Here is a 21,481-nt window from a genome sequence, read left to right as displayed (position 1 = left end):
CTAGAGGTCATCCATCTCATGACAGTGACTGCCAGCAGGAAACACTTACAGAATGTGTCGAATAAAATGAACAATCCTGCAGCAATCCTTGTTTATCACATGCTGCATGAACCAAATGGAAAGTCATTATATATTGTGAAGCAGTAGATGGGGCTACCTCTAACTGGACACAAGGTATTGTGCAACATGAGTGTGCATTCTATTTGGCTCAGACACCTTCAGACGACAAGGAGAAAACAGACTACCCTTCTGAGAGGAACACAACTGGGCCACAGACTTATTCATCTATGACCTATTCTACTTTACTTTATTTATCAATGATAAATCATCATTTGTCATTCACATTCCAGTTCTGAATGTGGGAGAAAACCTGTTATTTAAGCCTGCAGCCAGAACATTCACTTGCTTCGGTATTACTTACTACATTACTTTTTTGGTGCACTATAATACATTTATTAGCTGTGCTTATTGATTTTCATGACTGGCATGAAATAATTGAATGAATAATTGAAAATGAGAATCTGTAGCTAGGTAAGCAGTTTTGTTCATATATCTACATGTGCCGGTGGAGGTGTTCTGGTTATACGTATGTTCTGTGCACGGCTGTGTGTATGTGTTAATGTTCACTCTTCAGTTGAAGAGTTTTTACCCAGTCTGACTGAAGAAGAGACACAGTCTGGATTGTGGATGGAGAGGTGACTCTGCTTTTTCTCAAGAGGCCTCCATTACAATACATTATTATTCTGCCCTGCCTGTCTGTAAATGCTTCCTGACCACCAGGGACTCTCAGCCTGCTCGCTTCCCACGTAGCCCATCTGCACAGGCCGGACTGTAAATGCCAGAGTTGGAAAGAAGGCACACCACGGGAATAGGATGTTTCTTCCTCTAACTTGTCAGGCCTAAATGCACATCATTTCAAAGTTTATATCAGAGGAAAAATAGAAACTTTCCTCATAGGAGACATAAAACGTATTTTAAATGGCAATAAATCATCACTATGTAAATGTTGTTATATTAGTAGAATTACTCCAAACAAACCAGACTACTGCCAAGATGAATGCCCCCTCTACGGTCTGTATCTTACATTGTGAGCCAGCACGTTGGATTTTGCAGGAAATCAGCAGGATTTTTCACAGTTAAAAGACAAAATTACAGTTGAATTTGAATTCAACAGGAAGCAACAAGGTTTATGGGAAGTGTGTTTTTTTTTCTTCTTAAAAACATTGCCTCAGCAACACTATTACAGGGTACAATTGATGTTTGTATCTCTAGTATATTAAAGGATTTTAGGTTTGGTATTGAGTTTTAAGACTGAACACCAAACCAAATATTATTAACTCCATTTCATAACACACCATTTTTTTAAGTATTTGCAGATTTTCAGCATCACAGAACTATAAATCGACATTTCGAGCAGTCGAGTGCGATGAAGATGAAGAGAGGCAAGAGGTGGGTTTATTTACCATTTTGGCCATGTTTTTAGTGACGGGCTTTATGGCCTCTACAGAGTCAATGGTGACAGTGCAGGCCTGTTCCATGCTGAGCTGACGTTTGAAACGCTCCTGCAGCTCCTCCTGAGTGAAGTCCAGTTTGGGGTACTGGTGGTCTGCCCTCTAAAACACATATACACACACAACGGAGACAAAGACAGACAGAAACAGAGAAATAATGATTGCTTCCTACTAACATTAAGGGACTTTCTTGCCATGTGCTTAACCTCTCAAGACAGCAAGATTGTCAGACCCCGACCTTTTTAGCACCTCTAACCTACCTGGGCCCAGTTTTTACATATTTTGGGGTCTAAATGACTAATAGGTACAAAATGTTTTGGAATTGGTCCAGTAGATCGCCTCAGCCAGCAGCCACGAAATGGGCTGCTATGGCTGCAACGTAATCCTTGGGGGCAATTGCGCCCATCAAAAGTATGTCTAGACCTGTCACGATAATTACTTTATCGACTTATTGAGGTCAGCAAACATTATCAAGGTCATGTCCATATATTGTACGATATTGCCCGTTGTGTTTACATGCTTGTTTATTTGGATAAGAATGTCACCAACATTTTAGCCAACATGATGCCAGAATAAACAGCAGGGTTTTCCCTACATTATAAGACTTGGGTGCAATGAGTGTTTTTTTTTCACAGCGCCTAAGCCGAATGTAACAGATAAAAACTATGCTGAGTCTGAGACACGTTTTGCTCAGGCAGCTTAAAATTTCATTGCTCTTTGAAAGGGTGTACTTGCATTATTATGCTATTATATTATCATTATATCAGTGGCATAAAATGGTCTGAAAATGTCAATAATATCGTTTATCGCAATTTTTGCGATTCAACTAAACATTAAATAGCAGGTTAGCAGACCCGCAGTTTGGATGGTGATGTTCAGAGTCAGAGGATTGTTGGTTACGTCCCTGGTACTTACAGCTGCTGATGAGTATCAAATGCATGTGTTGGATGATGGGAAATAAATGCAGCAAACAAAGTGGTCTACTAAAGCCAATATTAATTAGAAATAGCCTGAACTGAATTGCTGAGTGTTAGGGTTGGGCCAGTGTAAACATTTTCAAACAGGTTTGATACTAAGCCAAACACCGGACCAGACCGGTATGCCGAATTTTAGCAGTAGATGCCGCACTTGACTCAGCAGCCGCTCTCGAGTGGAACATAATGAGACTGAATGAGTGTAGCGACTCCACTTGGTGGCAGTAATGCACCTCTAAGCTGATTTGCCAACTGCCAATGAACACTAAAGAAGAAGAAGAGTGTAGATGTGTAGACTTAGGGATCTTCACATTTCCCTATTTTGTGCTTCCTCGTCTCCTCGCTCCTCCTGCCTCCTGCCTGTGCCCCGGAAATCAATCTCAGGGGTCCATCTTGAAGAACATCTCGATTCCTAAAATGCATCTCGAGGAGAGAGGAGGCTTGCCGGAGGAGCTATGAGCGAGGATACACCGATGTATCCTTTGCGGAAGTCTTTTCGGCACGTGTTGTACACAAGAGGCGTGACACACAGCTGGAATATACAAACCATGGTGGAAACAAGGCTCCACAAGTGATCCTTTTGTATTAATGATTTAAGATGATCAAATGCGAGATCAAACTTTCTGCCCTTCACCGTTTGTGTAGTGCCTCGTAAGGTGCGCTGTTCTAACCGCATTCCTTAATGACATTTCACCCTGATATTTATTATGTTTTTATCGGCTACACCCAATTTAACTGCTATAACCGTGACATGATGTTTACAAGTGCAAACAGCTGCTAACGTCACATTATATCAACAAGAACATTTTCTTTTCAGAACTAATTTGCTGTATTTCATATTGTCATATAGTCTGTGGCCCATTATGTAGTCTGCAAATATCATTCCATGATGTCCTGTGACGACAGTTGCAATTGGGGCTGTGGGCTGCATTTGAGATCAATTTTACTTTGTCAGTGTGTTTGTGTGTAGGCCTACATAATATGCTGTAGCCTATATAACTCAATCACATATATAATATACTGTATATCCCTCAGTCATATATTTAATATACACTTTATTTGTATAGTACTTTTCATACAAACATATGTAGTGCTTCACACAATAAAATTGCCTATAAAAAGGCTATATACTGTGAGTGTGTGTGTTAAATAAAAAGTATGACATTCTTGTCACATTATGCCACGCTGTGAATTTAATTAAAAGTAAATATATAAGTTGTCATGAACACTGTTATGATCATCTGACAGAGATCATAAAATACAGAGCCAGGCTAAAACAAAACAATGAACAGATGATGCAGCTGTGCCACACGGCACTGACGTTGCTTTAAAATGATGGCTCCGAAGCAAGGATATCTTATTTCGTTAAATGCCTCGACTCTCTCTCCTCGAATCTCTTCCACGCCTCCTCCGCTCACCTCTGGTGGGAGGGACTATGACATGAGGAGAGGAGCGAGGAGAGGAATCGAGGAGGTACAAACTGAGAAATGAAAAAGGCCTGTAGTGAATCAGACCCTCAAAATCAAAATGCCTTCCTAACAGACCCCTAATACGCTGCTCCTTACATCCTGCCAGACCAAAGTGGTTTGCACTGACAAGGTGATCAACTAAGCAACAGACTTGTCACACAAATTTCTTGATAAAAGAAATAAATGAGTGGTAGCACAGCAGTAAGAACATTTATTAGCTCATAGACAGCAGAAAGGTTGGACTGTAAATCAGGCCTCAGAGAGATGTAGCATGGACAGCAGCCAGAGCAAAGCTTAAGGTAGTGTGGCACATAAATTGCTTACAAGACAGCTCTTGTACAATATTACAACTTCAGAACAATAAATGAGCAGAGAAGCTAACACCTCATCATCAGTAGACCAGGGTGAAATCAATAGATAGCTAGTGAAAAATGTGCTGGCATGATAGTTTTGAAAGTACAAACTTGCAGCTTCTGGTGTACCAAGAAAAGCAAAAAGCTCTATAGAAAATGGCTACAGCTGTGTGATTTTATCTGAATACTTTGTAAAACTGAATGAAGTGAAATTTCCAAACCTATAATAATGTGTTTCCTTCTTGCCCCCACTGTGTCAAGCACACATTCACTGGATGGATTAACAAGATCTTACCAGGAGACTGAGAAGTCTACAAACTACTTTTAATATTGCGAGGAAAGCTAAATGAAATGTTTTGATAAAATGGGCACACATATAGGCCAGTTTCCAGATGAAAATAATAATCAAATGACAGAATACCATACAATCTCTGATGACAAGTTAAAATTAGATCAAACTGCATTTTATATGAGCATCAACTTAATCAAAATTCCATCTCACATCAACAAACAATATTCTAATTAGATTGTGTGTCTGCTGCTAACACTGATTCAAAATCCTCCAGAGACAATCCAGTCTGCTCCTGTGTTATCTGGTGGACCAGTTATTTGGACGGCCTTTCACTCATTTAATCAACCTGCCAAAAAGTCACAGTCATAGTCAGATAACCAACCGACTAGTTAGCCAACCTTACAAATGCAATCAGAAGCAATAGTAATGGAACAGTCACATTTGGCCTGTTTCACATTTCACAAAGTAGCATAGTTTCACATTGACTCTTAAGATAAAAATACATGACATGCTGATTGCTACCATCACACACACACACACACACACACACACACACACACACACACACACACACACACACACACAGGCCAACAATAAGATAAAGTAGACCAAAAATCACTCAGATGAAGACCAAAGTGAATATGGTGCAAGGACTGAGACTAAAAATACTGCAATTGAACAAAAAAGCTGTTAACGAATCATGTGAGAATCAGGAGGGGAAGGGAGGTGGGAAAAAGGGAGGAGAGGTGAGAGGAGGGGAGGCAGAGAAAGCGGAGGACCCATTAAAAAGCAGAGCCGGTGCACTATAAATAGGCCAGTGCCTGTCTGGCTGTGAAGGGGTGACAATCAAATCTTTCGTAGTCACGCTGGAGCCCTGTGACAGCTTTCCCAGCTCTCTGGTGCTTTGACTCTCAAAACATACACAAGACTCAGCCACAAAATAACTCTTATCTGTATTTATAGTCATACATTATCATTCTTTAATATAAAGCCCTACACTAAATACATTTGCATAACTCATTTCTATAATTCTTTATAGCGTTGCTTTTAGATTGAAAACCCATTCTTTATGAAATGCAAGCAATAGCAAAGTTGCTTATCTTGCTCCTTTTAAAGTAACACAAAGTTGGGTATAAAATTGCCACAAACATCCCAAGATTAACATGTAGTAGTCAGTATTACATCCACTGAGTTTAGTTTAAGACTGAAGCATGAAGACCAGCAGCAGTCAAGCACCTGGTTAAGTGTTTTTCTAAATAATGATGCATGCTAAAGCCCATGCATCTCTGAATGCTTAACTTAAAGTTAACTTTGGTGAACCACAAGGATTACTGCCAGGTCTGTTGATATTTCTCTGCTAATCATACATCCCATATTCTCATAAAATTTTCATTCCAATTTACACTGACGATATTCAAATATACTGTATAGACCAATTAAAGCCCCTAAAAATGTTCAAATCTTAAGTATTTAACATTAAATATTCATGACAACATGAACAACAATCAAAGTTAAAGTTTGGGGGTAAAAACTCTTAGTTATTTGATAAAAAATATTGGAAAACTTGATTGGTGCACGGAAATACATGACATCACCTTTTTTCTAACAGATCCCCGCCAACTTCAAGTCAGTAAGAAAATACGGGACAAAAACACGAATACAGAAATCTCGCAATAAAATGATTAAATAGCTTTAAATGTGGTCCAGGTCAAAGCTAGCCTGTGATACCTGTATGTAGAAGTCCTGAACCAGTGATGAGGAGCACTGGCTTGTGGTCGCGTTGAGGCTTGGCTGGTAGTCGGGCTGGACGATGTGCACAGCCTTTAGCACCATGTCTCTCTCATCTTGCCGGAACACACACTGGCTGAACACGTCGTCCACAGACAGGCCATCCTCCTCCATCTGGCTCAGGCACCTGGATATACAGGGACATGCAGTTGGTGTACCAGGTTTTTTATTGGCCCTCAAGCTTTGGTTTTAGCGACGTTATATCTGAGAGGACCTGGGGATACTCATCAGAACTAGTGACCCAACAATTATTTTGCCAGGTTCTGAGATTTCTGGCTTTTTAATCTTACTGGAGTTTATTGGGATACAAACATGTTGTCCATTCACTCCCCAATGACTCATATGAGCTCTATGAGTAAGAATTGCCAATAGTATAATCAATGGGGTGTGTTATAGTAGCAGTAAACAGGTCAGACAGCACTTAGGCACTTATTCTGCTATGTGATACCTGCAAGGGATAAAACAAGGCAGAAATGGACAGGAACATAAGAGAACACAGAAGTACACTAGCTGCAGGATTCCTTGACTTCACCTCCCATCCCAACTACAGCTGATATACAGATAAAACTACTACAGAATGTATTGTTAAAATATTATGGGCTCTACACAACAACACTCTATACCTTGCTTTGTTTATGCTGTGATCTATTGGAAAATATATTATTATTATGAAATCCAAATGTATTAATGTAGAAATGCCATTGAGAGTTTGGCATTTTTTTTTGTTTAGTCTTGTTTGTGTGTTTTGTAAAAGCCTCGCTGTATTTTTCATGATACATGCATACCTGTGCGCTGTTACTTTGGTGTATGTGTTTAAGGATGTGTTTACTGGCAATAGACAAAGATGGCTTGTTTCACAATCAGCTATTAGAGTTAGGTCTGCTTCTAACTTACTAACTTTCCCAGTAAAATGTTTCCACACAATAGCATACAAAGACTGTTTAGCAGCCAAAGTCCCAGATGTTGGCCCTTCTCACCAATACATGTACATGGTGTGTAATAACTATGTCTAAAACAACTGGAATATGATAACTATTAAAATTCTCTCATACCTGTGCTAGGATATCAGTCCACAAAATTCTTCAATAATTTTTTTTGCATATCTTGCCAGCAAGAGACTAACAGACATTTATATACAAACAGATTAAGAAAACATACCTTCATTCAACTCTGTTGCAGAAAGTAATTACAATAATTTTCCTTTTTCCATCAGGTTAGCTCTGTGTTTGTTCAGATGTAGCATTCAGAAAGCTACCCAGAAAACCAGTCCATCGGATGACACAAGAAGTAGATTTTAATTTACATGGGAGATTATGGTTATTATGATGGAGCAGAACAAGTTCAGAGTTCACAACCTTCTGACCTGCCTGCTGATATGGGAATGAGATGGACTAAGATAATCATATAACTTGCTGGGCTCCTGATTAATTCAGTCTTGATTGACAGTTGCAGAATATCAATTAAAGAATTTGCATTGACAGGCCTTTCTGACGGACTCAAAGTATGAATTTGATCCACAGGAAGATGAGCACTGACAACATAAGTGAAATGTTTATTTAAATAGAATCTCCTAGAGATCTCCTAGAGAGAGCACAGTCTCCATGAGTGGACTGCAGAATGCAGATAAAGCCAATGTGCAACCAGTCCCTGGAATAGAAATGAGAGATGTAATAACATGAATAGTCCATAACTCAATTTGATATATTATACCTAAGAAGGCCTGGTGGATCTTTAATATTCTGTGGTTAGTGGGATTCACGGACTAAAGAGAAATATTTTGTTTGTGTAAATGATTCATGAATTTTGGTATATAATGTTACTAATCTGTACACTGATGTATTTTTCTATTCCATAAATTGGGCCAATGAAATATTACAAAGGCTAACATTAAAGGGAAGCACAGACAAAAAGGTTGGGTACTATAAATGATACAAATATTATGTATGGCAAGAGAAAGTAAGGAACTATATAATTAGCAGTGTGTATCACATGCTGCTTGCATGTTGTCTTAACTGTATAACTGAAAGTCATCCAAGTATTTTACGCTATTTATATGACCTACACTGTACACCTTGTAGTATTTTTTCTATGTATGATTACAGATGTCACATGTCTATAGGGGTAAAACCCAGTTAGTGCCACGCACAGTTTGAGTTATAAAGTCCCTGCACAACAAAGATTGAGGAGCCTGAAGATCATGTTTGTTGCACTGCTCCCTAGAGGTCAACAACAGAACTACATGACTAAGACAAAAGACAGAAGTGAGGAAAACCCATTTGTCATCGACCACAGAGGATGAGAGAGCTCTACTTCACCTTGCACACCTTTTCCTCAAGACACTTAGGCCTACTAATAACAGCACGCTAATTACCATCTGGAGGAAACCTTCAGCTCAGCAACTTCAACCGACTTAAGCTAATCAAAAGTGAGCAGGCTTCTTGCACATGAGTGAATAAAAACATTGTATTACAATAGTCTGTATGTCTAAGTTTAAAGAATAAAGCGTACATTTGGAAATATTTCTAAAGCAAGCCAAAGAGGTCAAATTTTTTTGTATTTTCACTCATGCCTCTGAGTCTCTTGTGACGCAATGTGCAATTTTGGTCTGAGTAAATGAGAGAGCCTTGAACAAAGAGAGGATTAGTTTGGGTGTTGGCAGTGTGGTCCAGAGGAACAAAGAGAGCAGAGAGGTTGAGAGATAGAGCATAATCAGCCTGGTGACTGCTCTGCTGCACCCTAGGGAGCAAAGAGCTCTGGAGGACACAGCACTTAGAAAAGGGAAAACTTAAAAGGGATAAGTGTGTGCGTGAGTCAGTGTGTGTACAGTATGTGTGTGTGAGAGAGATGGAGGGGAGGGGAACTCATTGGTACACTGAGGGCAAGGATGCTGCAGGGGAGACTTTAGAGGCGAGAGTGATATTAGGAGAGTAAAGCAGCTGGGCCATAATAAAGGGGGAGACAACACAGTAACGAAAAGGACAGGCAGACAACAGAGTGACAGAGAAAATGATGATAGTGAGGAAGGTAAGAGAAAAGAGAGGCCAGAGACTGAGCAGGAGTGCATCACTGCGGAACAACATCATTTAAGCATCAGCTTACAGTGATCGATGGACCAACCGAATACCTACTGCCAACCTTGCTGCCCTGCCCTGCTATTGGACCACGCTGCATAGGGTGATGTCCCCCGGAGGCTAGGAGGAAAGTATGTGTGACTCTGTGTGTGTGTGTGTGTGTGTGTGTGTGTGTGTGGTTTATACAACAGCACTTGACGTTACTGAGGCTGATGAAGCTCTCAAACAACTAATCAAGCCAGCAGTGACACAGGGAAGTGATACAATTTCATCATTTCACTGCAAAATCATATAGGAGTGGACTATTTTGCATGGTGTGATTAGAAACTAGCTGTGCCCCAGTTCACAAGGTGCCTTCTTCAAAGGACTATGAACGTCAGACCTTCAGAAGACTGAAGGCTGTGGGCTGAACCTGCACTCCCTTTCCAAATGAGATGGTCTTATGCCAAAGACCAAAACTTATGGTGCATTCAGACAGTTCTTGTCAACTCGCAAAACTCAAAGAATTTTCTAAAAAAAGTTACATGATACAGAGTTTAAACTGCAAGTTGTGATATTTTTCATTAAGGCTAGATTATTTTTCATTAAGGCTAGATTATTTTTTCCCTGCTCAGTAAGGTACACACAAGGTAAGGTAACTTATACCGCTGAACTAGCCTGCTCCGTAGCAGGGTAACTGTCGAGCTTAATTTAGCTGTGTGTCAAAGAATGTCTGACGGGCGGAAACAGATTCCCAAAATACAGTTCCGTCAAGTGTCTTTTCGCACTCGCATCACATGTGTCGTGTTCTGAAACATTAAGACCTATTTCAGTTAATCCCCATTTTATTCATGATCACCTTTATTTTGGAGTGAAACCTTTTTTTGAAAGCATAGCATAGATCATTTAAGAAAGAAAAGTACCAAAGTTGTGTTGGATGTTATTTATTAATTCAATCATTTTGTTCAAACTGTGAAGACAAACAAAACATTAATTACTGTCCCAACCATGACCTTCTGCTGTGTTTAAATTTATACCTACATCATTCTTTGTTTATCTCCAACCTCTTAATTTTTAGCTTTTTGTACTCCATGTCCAGTTTCTGGCTTTCAATGCCAATGAGCAGATGATGATTGTATATTGATCGGACATCCTGTGAAAGAGAAAATGTGTCAAACAACATCTGATTATGTAGTTGATAACAGCAATATGAAGAGTTACCCATTTCATGCTAGCATAGTTATTGTTCCGGTCATGTCCTTCAGCAAGGTGTATGGTTATACATCATTCGTAGAATGTAGACACATTCAAAACATTTCACATTTGGTCTTACTCTTACCTCTGGCATCTCTGTGACTGCAGACAGTCTCCTCATCAAGGGCCCGAGGCTGGCACCATCTCCCTACAAACAGAAGAACACTGCAGTTGATAAAGCAAAAGAAGAAAGAACTGCATAAGATGCACAGTGTTTTAACAAAAGACCTACTCACACATGGGTCAGGTAAGCCTTGGGCATCTTGAGTCAGGGGATCTAGCAGAGATATAGTGTCACCACTCACTGAAAGATATAGGCCTATACCGTTAGTTATTACCTGATTATCTGAGAGAACGGTTGTAGCTCAACACCAGCTCCTCTGCGGGTGTGAGGTCCTCAGGTGGAGGTCCCCCACTAGCAGCAGTGGCATTCGTCTTTTTTTTTTGGTGGCTAAAACAGTACACATACATTTTACATTTAATAATAATTTTATTTATAGAGTGCTTTTCAAGCAATAAGCACAAAGTGCTTTCCAAGGTCAGAAGATTAAAAACATAAGCAGGTAAATAATGAAACATGTGCATGTATACAAGCATACATGATACATATACACATATTAGGCTACATACATCCCTACGTACATACTATATGCATAGACATACACACACATAAAAGACAAAATATATTATATTCATTAAAGGCTATAGGCCTACCACTATGGAAAATGCATTTGTACTTAAGTTTCTCTTGTTGCCACATTCTTTCGTGGCTATTGAGATGGCTCCTGTTGAGATGTAACAGAGAGGAATGAATATAGGTCAGAGAGGCTTCACACACCTCACAGAATTAGGCTAATAAACAGTAAATGCACTGTAGTTATGTCAGTTCTCCTAAGTTAGCCTACAACATCATTTTAAAACATACATCTGATATTATCTAGCCTGATAATATAGCCACAGTCTTACTGTATCTAGTGATCTGAATGCTCACTTATTAACAAATACAAATAAAACAATAAAACTTACGCATTTAGTCTGTCTGCAATCTTTTGCCAAGCCATCTCCCTCGCGGCAGTATTGTCCTTTTTGGTGACGACTCCTTTCCTCGTGTAGTTCCACCAGGAGGGTTTTTTTCCCGCCGCTGAGAGGAACATCGCTCTCGTTTTCCCTTCTTTTTGCGATATATATCCTCTTTCCGAAAATCGACTGTTCTGCTCTGCTTATGTACTCCATGCGTGCACTCAATGCTAGATTGTTCAAGTCTGGTCTTAGTTAATGTTGATTCAAATCGGGCTTTTTCAATCAAGTGCAGATTTCATTAGCGGCGTTGATGGAATACCCCCCTGGCCGACAATTTCCCAAATTAATAGTGAATATCCATTTACCTTGCATTTATTTATAACAGCTAATGTGCTGTTGTACATGTCCAGCAGAACAAAGAGTGGAGTTACCATATTTATACCTTAAGTTGTTTTTTTCCCCCCCATCGGTCCAGTCCAGTTCATGTAAGTTACTTATGACAACTGAACACAAATCCCTGATAAATACAACATAGACACATAATATTTATGGAATTCATTGGAGTTGACAAGGCCCACCTGAATACACCACTAAAACACCTGACCAGCGTGCAAGGGATTTTGGGATACAAGGGCCACAAAGGTACACCGCTTGTGTCTACCAAAGTCGGATAGAAAAAAAAAACAAAACACATTTCTCACCTGCTATCAGAAGAGCTTTTGGAGTAAGAGAGCCTTGTCTACATGTTATTATGATGTATTCTTGAAATGCAAACTGTGAAGGAGGCGACACCTGAACATGTCTCATGTAGCCCATTTCAAAGAGGGCTTGTGTCTCATGATACTGCAGCGCGGTCTATATATCAACATGCATTAGGGTAAATGAAACAAACACCCACTGTGCCCTGTAGTTTTTCCTGCAATAATAACTAAATAATATTAGGCCCCACAGAAAAAAAAAGATAATTCAATATGAGCCCTGCCACTGCCTGGGCAGCAGGCCAGCTGATTTTATTGGCTACCATCAAACAAGCACACACACTGGGACACATGTAGTCTTCTGCTGAAGCTGTGAGCTGTGCCCAGTAGGTGTCTACTCTATGTGCTAAATGTCATGTAATAAATGTAAGTGTGGGGCTGACACACAGTCAGTGACATAACAGCTCAATTAATAATACTTAACAGCGATTTGTTAGGATGACCTAGTTACACAGACACAACTGGGCTACTGGCTGTCAAGGTTGTTCTCAATGAAAAAAAGTTGCTAAAACTTGCTAGTTTGTCTGAGCAAAAAGAAATTAAATACAAAAGAATGCATGTGAGCAGAGTTCTGCTTTCTTTTAACAATTTAATTAGTCTAAGCCAAACTCATTAACACTGTGTCAGCGTGCAGTCACAACCAAAACAATTTTAAGCAGCCTTGTGAAAAGCTACAATAATTATCACAGAAACCTCCACAATCGACAAAAACTTTAAGAAACAACCGTGTGATGCTGGGTTGCCATGGAAACAATATCAGTGATGATGGAAAGGAACAGCGTTAGGAACACTCATATTGGTCAGCTTAATACAAGAGAGACACTGAACACACTCAAAATAAAGCATGCCTTAATTACAACTGATACACAAGACAAGTTGGTTTTTACAACTGGACCGGTTAGGACGCAGCCATAATGGCAAAGAGAAACTTTAACCATCCCAGTGGAGATCAGGGGAAGGAAGCAAACCACTTCAGCATGAAAATAGAATCACAGACCATAAAACAAGCAAAAACCGATTAAAAAAAATAATATAAAACACAAATTAAATCCAAAACACAAAGCACGAAAAATCCTAAAAGGAAAATTCTTATAAAACATAATTGATTTTAGTTAGACAATTACTGTAAAAGCAGTACTAGGGCCTCTTGAGGTTATGCTGCTCCTTAAGCCCCATATGACAAAAGTGGCAAAACCAGCATCTCACCAACACTGCTATCCTGCAACCCTTAGCTGAACAATAACACAACAATGAGAAACATGAGGCAATCAATTACTTCATTTACTGTACTTATTAGGGGTGATCTGAAAATAGGGCATCATGGCTGCCAGGAGCAAAGGAAATAGGATTTTTACACATTGTTAGTAACCAGGATAACTGGGAACTGGGCTATAATGTCAAGTCCAGTGTTTTCACTAGTAATTGTCAGCTCTGGCAGTAACTAAATCCCTGTAGCCCGCAGCAAGATACGTGCTTGATATAATAAAACACAGTAAGAAGCAACATAGCTGCTTGACATTATAAAACTCAGCAAGAAGCAAATGCAGTGGATGCTTTTAAAATAAGCAGACTAACTTTGCTGCTTTTCTGGTACCATTATTTTTAGATAAAGATGGCTATAAATAGTGACAATCATGGCTACAATCATAAATAAATAGTATACTGTAAGCCAAAACTCAGAAAGGATGTGCAAAAGCGTAAACCGTGAGCATAGCACGACCCCTGCTGGTAAGCCTCTGTATTGCCACAGCCCGCCTTTAAAACTCAAATCTCTGTCCCCACAGCCTTACATTAACTGCCCACTTGTTTTATCATCAAATGATACTGAACAAACGTGTTAACTTGATAACAATGCTTATTATTATTATTGTTATTACAAACACAGCTCTTCATGAGCCTTGTTCATAGGTGGTGTGTGTGTGTATGTGTGTGTTTGTGTACATACCTTGTGACAATCTTTGGGGAGCAGTTGGGATTGCGACCCATACTCTCCAGAGCAGCACAGTAGGATCCCAGATTTGGCTTCAGACCAGCCTCTTCTAACAGAATAAACATGCGGCCAATCTGATTTAATGTGCCCTATAAACAGAGAGAGGCATGGAAAGACCATTGAACTTTAGTGACACCAAAGAAACAAGTGACGATTAAACTCAACAAAATTACTGACCAAAGATGAGACTTCATTTAAGCGACATGGTTCACTTATAAAGTGCAACAGAAAGATGTCAGTTGTCAGAGAATCAGAGAATGTCCAAGTATTTATAATACAAACATTCACACATTCTCTCATTCACAAGTGACAATTTACCATCCTAAGGAAGTTTATCAGTTTTAAACAGTAACAATGCAAGTAATGTAGAAAATGCTGTATTTGGCTTGTCATGTTGTTAAGTTTTGTTAATCCTGTAAATACCAGTGTGACCATTCAGCCGAATATATCTTAGTGTTTTGATTGGTTAACCGCCACACAAAATTTGTAAAGACCTTGCATTAAAGAGCTGCAGCTAAACAAGTGCTAGTTTCAATAAATATTTACATTTTCCTGGGACACACAATTACATTTTCTTATTTTGTCTACAAAGCCATAGCCAAACCTACATAGGCTCAGTGTTAAAACATCGTGTCTTAGTTGTTGAACTCACCTTCTTGGCCCACACCCTCATCATGATGTTGTAGACGTCTGTGTTCAGATGTTTACGTCGACTCATAACTCTGTGCTGGCTGAGCAGGAAACGGTGTGCCCTCTCAGTGTCTCCAGCAAACACACACGCCTCCAGGTAAGAGCGGATGCTCAGCTGGATATCCCCACATGCAGTTCCTTCACTGTCCTCCTGTATGCGCTCTGGGTTACTTGAAGACGTCCACTGGCTTACTTGTTGACTGAGCCTCCTCTCCAGCTCCTCCACCTCAGCCAGCTCTTTGGCCCTGCCCCGGGCATCAGTAACAGTCTGCTTTTGGCCCTCTCCACCGGGAACCTGATTTTTCTGTTTCCCTTTAGATACTTTATGCAGCATGGCTGCTGTCCCTGCAGCAGCAGTACCAGCAGTGGCGGTAACTGTTGAAGAAACTGCAGCACGAATCTCATCAGACAATTTCATGCCACCTCTGCTCTTCTTACTCAAGGGCACAGTCTTTTTAGCTGTGGTAGATATAATTTTATGTGCTGTACCAGGGAGCATCGAGCTGCTTTTGCTACCTTTAGATTTGACTGTTGGCTTCTCCTTGACATTCTTCTGTATTTTCTGCTGGAGGTGCTGCTGTTTCTTGAGTTTGTTTTTCTTCTCCTCAGTTAATTTTTCCATCCAGCGGCTGGGCTGAGATTTAGAAGCTCCTTTAGCAACAGTCTGTCCTGATTTAGGACTGTCAGTTTTCTCCTGAGGTGTGCTTTTGGAACCTTTAACAGATATAACCCCTCTTCCAGAGGAGGGGGCTTTAACATATTGCACCTTTGCATGTTGGACATCTAGAACGACGTCAGATTGGAGTTGGTGGATCCTGGCCTCAAGCACTGAGTGAAATAAACAAAATTACTGACTAGCCTTTTTCAGAGGAATTCAGTGAAATACAGAGAATACAAAGAACTACAGGCGACAATAGCAGATTAGGCCTAGCAAGTATTCTAACATCTCACAGGCTGGTAGCACAAAAATCTAGGACACATACTGTAGGAACCAATTAAGGACAACAAAATCCTGCATAAGTCAAGGTATACTGGACAGTTTTCACACAATTACTGTGACATGAGGCTCTTCAAGACCCAACAGTGTACCAGCATATCGATCAGGAGTCTTGGACAAAAACAGTAAACAAACACAGTTTGGGCTGGCAGCATATAGAGAAGAAAGCCTGTCAGAGAACTCTGATATGCCAGTATTTGATATGAAAATGCAATTATTTATAACATGCTACTCAGCATGGTTTGGTATTGGGGGTTATAAATGTGGCAACCTGTGGCAATAACATACCGTCTAACAACTGAGACTGTTCCAGTACGCGTTTCTTTCCATCTTCTGTCTTTGGGATTACAAATGAAACATTTCGTCTTTGAAGCTGCAAGGGTGTCTCTGAAAAAACAACAACAGTTGTACACGATTAGAGATTATAATAAATATTGCAGACTGCATAATTATGCATCCACTTCCTAACCAAAAAGATGGCATTCAACAACTAACAACAATAGTGATAGGGCATTCTGCTTATTGCTTGCAGTTAATAAGCAATTACTTCTAACATTAAGTTCATTTTGCTACGTTTTGTCCTCCAGATACACAGAAAAACTAAAAAGACAGTTCTGAGAAGTTTACTCACTAACGGTCAGGTTCGTGTCCATAAACAAAACATTATCAGGCTGGACCCAATAACAAATCATTTTACCAAACTGTTACATGAGCAAACGCAGCAATGTGCTCTAGATTGAATAAACATGTTAGTAACGCTACAGTGACATTTGACACAAACGTGTCCATGATACTGTAACTGTACTGGTTGTGGTATCAATGTGCCAGACTCCTTCGGCTCACCTGATATTCGTCTGACTGCACCGTTCCTTATCGACACACAAAGCTGACAGCAGTCCGCAAAAGACACGCGAACAGCACACTTTTCAAATAAACTGCGACGATTCAGACATTTGGAAAAGGCACATACTCTGAGAAGTGACATGTTGACATGTAATAACCGCGTTACTTCTGAGCACTAGGCAGCCATCTTAAATGAGACCAAGCTAGTCGCGAGGAGCGGTCGTCACAGTTTAAGGCATGGTTAGAAGATCGCAGATAACTCGAACGTGGCGTTTGGGTGTTTTTTTTTTGAGTTTTCCAGATGACAGTCATAGTCCTGGAGACCTGCGAGGACTTCAGCTGGTTTGAAGCTGAAAAAGCCATGCTAATTGGAGTCAGGTTCCAATTCATGTTTAAGGAATAAAAAAAAAAGATATGTTAAAATTACATGATGCCTTGAGTGCTATCTTTTTTTCACTCCATAGAGAATGAAGAGATATATGAAATATTTATGCAGTTCAGCTGGGATAAGCTTTACATTGTTACTTATCTTAACAGGAATTTTGATGTAGCTAATTCATTTGACGGCTTCTTGAGATATAATGTCATCATTTGACCTACAAAAAATAATGCAACATTTTTACTGTAGATAGTGGCTTTCAAGTAATTAAGCTCAACAGTAAAACTGAATAATTAGCCATTACCAGTTGTTTAAGTTACGCAGGTGCATGATCTTTTGTGGTCATTGAAACATTACAAATTGGACAATGATGAATATTAATGTAACTCATAACTCATCCAAATTTACAATTAATGTTTTACACACTAACAGAAATAAACAAACTAGTTAGAAATAAGACTTAGGTTATACAAACTTTCTATCACTTACAATTAGTTGGGCACAAAATCAAGATGCGGATTGTCAAATGTCTTAGAAAGAAAAATCAAATAAAGTTACTTTTATGTTTCAAATAAAGGTTAAAAATTAACCAGACGTGATGGGTAATGTTAGTAACTCCTTTCAATAAAGTTTGCAAACAATTGTTTGATACTGCAATTGAAAGTTTTTTTAAAGCAAAAAAAAAAAACCCAAACATCTACCACTTCCTGTTGTTGTCACGTGACATCCTCAGTATCATCATGGTGGTTGACGTCTGCCATCTTGTCTGCAGTCAGGTTCTTTTGGGGCTTTTGTCTCTCCTGCCCTCCCTGCAAATGTTTCTTGGATTCAGGACATTAGAGATAGTTAAAGGGTTAGCAGTAATTAGACAACAACAAGTTTTAGTTATTACCCACAATATGTTAAATTGACGTACTAGTGTATTTTCTCTTTTTTCAATATTTTATAGGCAAAACTGCATTTGTTTATTGCTAAATATTTATTGAAAATCTCTCTCTTCTTTCTGTCTTTTCAGTGGCTTAACTGAAATGTCCATATACTTTACATCCCAGTAGTTTGAAAGGGATGGTGAATTATGTTTGGCCTACAGGTGGCAGTCTCTCATCACAATCAATCAAAGTAGGACCAGAGGTCAAACAGGAGACCGAGGTCAAAATGAGTGTCCTACAATGATACAAGCAACATGTTTTGTGTCATATTTGACATTTGCATTTACATACAAAATTCTATGTATATGTTGTCTCAGAACATTTACTGTTATACAGTTATTGTGGCAATTAATATAAACCTCTCATTAATTGAGGAAAAACACTGCATATGAGGTTATGTTTATTTTCATTAATGTAATCTGAAGCTGGTAGTATACACATGCACTTTGGTCATGCTGACTTGACCAAAGTGCTTGTTACAGCCCATTGAAAATTATAGTCTTCTTCTTCTTCCAGTCGACTTTTCAAGTTCAAACATCATACAACTTTAATCAAGTGTGACTCAGCTCCAAATTGAAAGTAAAACTGAACATATCTCATTCACATCCTGTATACTTTCTGGCCCCCAACAGTGTCAGCCTCCCCTTGTCATGCATGCATAAAGCATTCTTAAACACTTTAGTAGCCCTTTGTGTCTCGGCAGGCTGGAGGTTAACACAAGCACAACTGGGGGGGGGGGTTAGAGAGGGAAATGAGGTCCAGGCAGTACATCTTTTCTCAGTGGAGGCAGTTGCTGAGAGCACAGCGGTGGGTGTCTGCTGCTGAGCTGTAGGTGAGGATCAGGAGGTGTTTGTTGCCACGGTTCACGAGCAGGGCCCCTTGACAGCCTCGTTTGATGTGGTTGGCCCCTGTCGGCGGCTGGCTCTTTGCGCTGGTGTGACAGTCATTGCCGGGTGAGTGACTGTCAATGCCTCGACCGACAAAAGAGGAGAAGACAGGCATTCATGGGGCCTGATAATGGCCAGGCCAGGACAAGGCTGCCATTCTCATATACTTTGATCATGTGGATTCTTTTGCACACCTTTGTAGGGGCTCCCTATTTGTTTAACAGATGGAGAGAGGGCTGTTTTTGATGGAGATACTTCTCTGTGAGATGCTTGTGTTGGTAAATGCCTTTGGCATGTGTTTGTGTGTGTGAGAGTCTCTTGTGTGTGTGTGTCTGCACCACTTACACAGAATTAGTGACCTGTCACCATGTGAAAAAAACTTCTTGAGGAACTTCCCCGCGAGGCTCCACATATCTGACATCTGAGAAGTCATGAATTTGAAAACGTTATTAAACTTTTTTTTCTAAATAGCACGTTTGGGATCAAGCTGAGACATACAGCACATTAGTACTTTTTACAGTCTACTGTAAACTTCCAGAGCTCTGAAGCAAACATTAATTATGAAATATTGGTCATCACATCACACATTGTGTCCAATACTGCCCATTACAGGGAGACAGATGATACTTCAGGCTTATGCACAGGGCTTTACTGGACTGCTATGACTCACACAGCTCTTACTGGGTTTCCCCACACATGAATTTTAAGATGGATTCAATTAGTGAGTCAGTTAAAATGTCTTAAGATGTGTCACGCTACTATTTACAAGTGTTTCTTAATAGAATAATTTGAAAGAATGATGTATACTTCAGACTTCAATGATGCTAGGTCAACCTCAACATTCATACAAAGCTACTGCACCTATTAGGAGAGTGAAGAAATGCAGAGTCAGCAAAGATTTTTAAAGTGCTTTTTCCATCCTCATCACCACCATCCTGTTCTATCCATTTCCTCTGTTATGTGCTTCTGATATATCAGATTAGCGGTGCACAGATGTTTAATCACCCTGACAAGTCACATTTCTTTTCACCAAACACTATCAGTCAGTTGCATCTCTGCCTGCTATCCTGTGAAGAACTGGGAGGCTGGATCTGTCAGAACTCTTCACAGCATCAGATAGACGACAAACTTATCATGTTGCCACTGACAATAGACAATGGTCACGAAGCAGGATATGCAAAGGGACATGTCCTCAGTGGGGCTGAGTTGAGGTGGTCTGGTCAGTTCCTTTAACCACGTCTGGATGTTTGTGAGCCAACACAAACACAGCAGACAGCTCAAAGATATCAAGCGCACCTGTGTTGGGTCTGACCCAACAACACAGGCAGTGTTGGACACGCTGAAAGGATAAATTGCATAATCACTGAAATTAAAAGAATTTACTGCCTGTGAAAAATATGGGTGAGATAATATCCTTACGTGAGCATTGTAACTCCTTGCAGCTACAATCTTATCTACAACAAAGAGAAAGCAGTGTATCTGGAAACACTTTCATTTTAAAAAAGGAAAACAAACACCATCCTTCCACTGAGTTCCAAACTGGCAGAATGTCAGTACACTTAAAAGTGCTAGGTCATGGGTGAGCTGCTAAAACACAACTACAAGAGCAGGAGAGAGAAAGAGAGAGACAAGAACTTAGCAGGCAGGCAAAACAATTAATAATAGGGAGCTATTACTGAGGGATTGTCAGTGCGAGAGGGAGGTCGGGTTTCAGACCCTTTTGAAGACTTTGATGGTACAAAAAAGGCCTCATTATAGAGATATTATCTCTATTCATACACTTACAGAGCCGCTTGGATTCCTGCTGGGAAAGATTAGGTTCCTCCACTTGAGAACATCCTCCTTGGGTGCCTGGCTCACAGAGTGGTGTTCTCAGCTCAGGGCACACCCACACAGCACGACTCAACTCAACTCAACAGCTTTTACATGGATTAAAAAAAACATTTTGTACATTCATTGTCCCCAGAGGATAAATCCTAATGACTTTGTTGATCGCCTGACTTTCCCTCTGGTACCAAACAGCTTGACATTTGTGGTTTTGAGTGAAATATCTTGATAACTATTGGATGGATTTCCATGAAATTTGGTATAGACATTCATTTCCCTCAGGAAAACTAACGGCAATACCATCAGTCTAGTGCTAATTAGCAAATGTTAGCATGCTAACACACTAAAAACCAAGATTTGATAGCATTTCGCTCAAAGCACAACTGTGCCAAAGTATAGCCTCACAGAGCTGTAAGCACTAGTTTTTCCCCCCAAAAGGTTCTTTGTGTCTGCTTCTGATCTATGAAATT

The 21,481-nt window shown here is 39.9% G+C and overlaps 1 protein-coding gene across 1 annotated transcript in view; it reads right to left on the bottom strand.

Moving 5' to 3' along the window:
- polrmt (polymerase (RNA) mitochondrial (DNA directed)) overlaps positions 1 to 17,199 on the bottom strand; it is a 53,029-nt gene extending 35,830 nt beyond the window's left edge. Inside the window, exons 1-6 of the mRNA XM_044200638.1 lie at positions 16,990 to 17,199; positions 16,435 to 16,533; positions 15,112 to 15,977; positions 14,415 to 14,548; positions 6,328 to 6,514; positions 1,464 to 1,613 (exon numbers count right to left, since the gene is read on the bottom strand). Of these exons, the coding sequence (XP_044056573.1) occupies positions 1,464 to 1,613; positions 6,328 to 6,514; positions 14,415 to 14,548; positions 15,112 to 15,977; positions 16,435 to 16,533; positions 16,990 to 17,131 (1,578 nt within the window). The 5' untranslated portion in view covers positions 17,132 to 17,199. The remainder of the gene's footprint in view (positions 1 to 1,463; positions 1,614 to 6,327; positions 6,515 to 14,414; positions 14,549 to 15,111; positions 15,978 to 16,434; positions 16,534 to 16,989) is intronic.
- Positions 17,200 to 21,481: the final 4,282 nt, after the last annotated feature.

This window comes from Siniperca chuatsi, linkage group LG6, assembly GCF_020085105.1.
Source record: "Siniperca chuatsi isolate FFG_IHB_CAS linkage group LG6, ASM2008510v1, whole genome shotgun sequence".
Lineage (NCBI taxonomy): Eukaryota > Metazoa > Chordata > Actinopteri > Centrarchiformes > Sinipercidae > Siniperca > Siniperca chuatsi.
This window is presented reverse-complemented; position numbering and strand designations above follow the sequence as displayed.